Source organism: Octodon degus, unplaced genomic scaffold, assembly GCF_000260255.1.
Source record: "Octodon degus isolate 3935 unplaced genomic scaffold, OctDeg1.0 scaffold00011, whole genome shotgun sequence".
Taxonomy (NCBI): Eukaryota; Metazoa; Chordata; class Mammalia; order Rodentia; family Octodontidae; genus Octodon; species Octodon degus.
Window position 1 is genome coordinate 13,822,500 of NW_004524587.1, and position 2,995 is coordinate 13,825,494.

A 2,995-nucleotide genomic window follows, 5' to 3' on the forward strand; every position below is an offset into this window, starting at 1 on the left:
ATTTTAGCTGATCTGTGTTAACTAGGAGAAAAATAAACACCAAAAGAAACAAAATGCTAAAGCTGGGTGTGTTGGTGCACATCTGTAATCTCAACGCTTGGGAGACTGAGGAAGACTTCCATGAGTCTGAAGACAGCCTGAGCTTCATAGTGAGTTTGAGGCCAGCCTCAACTATGTAATTGAGATCCTGTCTCAAAAAGCAAAAAACAAGAGAGCAACAGAGCACAACTGAGAGAAGCAAAGTGCTTACAGTTAGAGCTACACATGAAAGACTTATATGTATTCCAAGTGGTTGAAAAAAACCTTTTTCCTGCCTAAAAGTAAGTAAAGCCTCTGACCCAGGATATGTTGATCTCACCTGGTCCTACAGTTACCTCAGTGGAATGCTTGTTGATAACTTTAATCTTATCACTGAAACCATTTTCCTTCACAATCTTTACAGCAGCCTCAGCCATAGGCTTGAAAACCTAGAAAAACCCAAGGGAAAAAAAGTTAAGTTTTAAAATATCCCACTGTCCAAGGTTGGCAAGTGTTCACTGATTCTAGACCTAATATTTTTAACTTCAATGCTTTATTCTCCAAATGTGTATCATGACAATGAGCATAAATACATGAGACTGAAGTTTAGTATGTGGTCAGGAGTGCCCATTACTTGCTCTGCTGAGTGGGGATGCAAGGGATCCTGCACTACCTAGTAAGGACAGGAGGAGTCACTGACATACCAGAGAGATGCCAAGAGCTAAGAAGGGGCTCTGCTTCACATTCCTAGGATGGGCACTGTACTCTCCAGAGGAAGGCCATAGATACAAGTGTGGACAGGTCACCTTCATGATCAAAACCGTCCCAGATCCCTACTACTGGCAGAACCCAGCATACATTCCTTATGACACTCAAGGTTCTTCAAGTGCAAGCCACCATACCTTCCTAAACATACTGGCCTCTATCCCACCCCACAACCCCGTGACTAATGCTCAGCACAATGATCTCATTATTTACAGGCAAGTCTGAGATTTCCTGTCCTATTCCCCTCCACCCCCAACCAAACTAAACCCAACTGCACAAGCCAGAATAAACGCTATCTTCCTCTCCTTGGATGTCTCCATAAACATAAGCCCCTCCAGCTTTTATTTTCCAGTTGTCCCATTTAGATTCAATAGCTCCAACCACTTCATGCATAAACACACAGAGTAGAACTATAACAAATAATAAAATGATTTGCAATGATATTAAGATTTTCATTTTTTCTAAATCTCTTTCTTGGGGCCGGGGAGATGGCTTAGTGCAATAAGTGCTTCCCTGACCTGAGTTCAATCCCCGGTTCTGCCAAAATATAAAAATAAAAATAAATAAATCTCTTTCTGTATTTTTCTTTCTTTCTTTTTTTTTTTTTTTTTTTGACGGAACCGGGGACTGAACTCAGGCCCTTCTGGCTTCTCTCTGGCCCCACATTTTCTAACAACACAATTTTTTATTATAATCAAGAAGAAAATGCTGGGGCTGGTGAGATGGCTCAGTGGTCTAAAGCACCTACTTAGAACAAGCTTAGCAAAGCACAGGGACCGCGGTTCAATCCCCCAGCACCACATGCCAGCCAGCCCCGCCCCCTGGTGGGCTGAGCTGGCCACACACACACACACACACACACACAATAAATGTTAAAAAAAAAAAAAAAGTAAAAAAAAAAAGAAGAAAATGCTGCATCTATTACAAACTACATATATGTACAAGCAGAAAAACTATTTTGAAAATTTAGCTTGATGTTTATTGATGTGGTATGAGGGCCTCAAACATAATTCTTAAAAATTACTTTGTCTGTACTCCTAAAATATCCCAATCTCAGTGCTATACACATGCCCCACCTCCAGCTGCCTTTTGACCTAACACTTTCCTCCTCCCCTGAACCTGTAGGCTCCAACCATTCACAGCCTCCCTTCTCTCCAGCCCACTAAGAAGAATAAGCTCTCCCTGCAAATTGGGCCAGGCATAGTGGCACATGTCTATAATACCAAGGCAATTCCCAAGTTCACGCTGAGCTGGAACAACTTAGTGAGACCCTGTCACAAAATAAAGACAAAAAAGGGCTGGGAATGTAGCTTAGTGCAAAGGCCCTTGCTTAATCCCTAGTTCTGCAAAAGATCTCCCCTAGAACATTACCAAGAATGGGCCCTGAAGCTGACTTCTCAACATCTGCTCTTCCTCAAGTCAGGTGCACTGATGCAGTGAGGGAAACTGACCTTTCAAGTGTTCATCTCTCTGGTTGAAGTGTAACTGAATCCCAATGCCTAATGATATCCAAGAGGTTTGAGTCTCTGGCAAAAGTCTGCTTGCTCTTTAAAAAGAGAAAGTGAGACAGCTAGGACTATGTTTTCCTGTCTAACATGTCCCCAGTGTCTCTTAGAACTCTTCTTGCTACCATTAATGGTGCCATCCTTGGGGGGATGTGTGAGCAGCAGAAACAGGGCAATTTAGGGTCTCACTATACTTCTAAAGGAGCCAATCCTGAAGCTATAAGCAGACCTGGACTTCCTGACCACTTCCTTGTCTATGCCAGTCTGAGGTGGTTTTCAAGGCACTTACAGAAATATCCTTGTAACTGATACACCTCTCCATATATTCCTTTTCAAATGTATTAAAAGCAATCCACAGCCACTGTCTGCAATGTCTTGCAATCCATCCACTCCTGAATTCTGTTCCCTCCTGGAAACATCACAACAATGACCTCCTATTGCCAATCCAACAGCTTTCTCTCAGTCGTCCTATTATAGACAGCTAAGTCAGATAGAAATTAATATAGTCAGAGAGAAACTGAGCCCCAAGGAAATCAGCACAAAAAATAAAGACATCAAAACTATAGCTGGAGGCACAAAGTGGAGACACAAAGGCCAGACCTACATGCCTCCCTACAGGATAAATAGCAACTTGAAGTTATTCTGTAATTAGCACATGGTCCTATAAGTCCTGAAGGGCATCACTCACGGGGGGGGGGGGGGGGGGG

The 2,995-nt window shown here is 42.7% G+C and overlaps 1 protein-coding gene across 1 annotated transcript in view; it reads right to left on the bottom strand.

Annotated features, from left to right (window-relative positions):
- Prmt7 (protein arginine methyltransferase 7) overlaps positions 1–2,995 on the bottom strand; it is a 47,534-nt gene that overhangs the window by 30,999 nt on the left and 13,540 nt on the right. Inside the window, exon 5 of the mRNA XM_004625836.3 lies at positions 359–467. Within this exon, the coding sequence (XP_004625893.2) occupies positions 359–467 (109 nt within the window). The remainder of the gene's footprint in view (positions 1–358; positions 468–2,995) is intronic.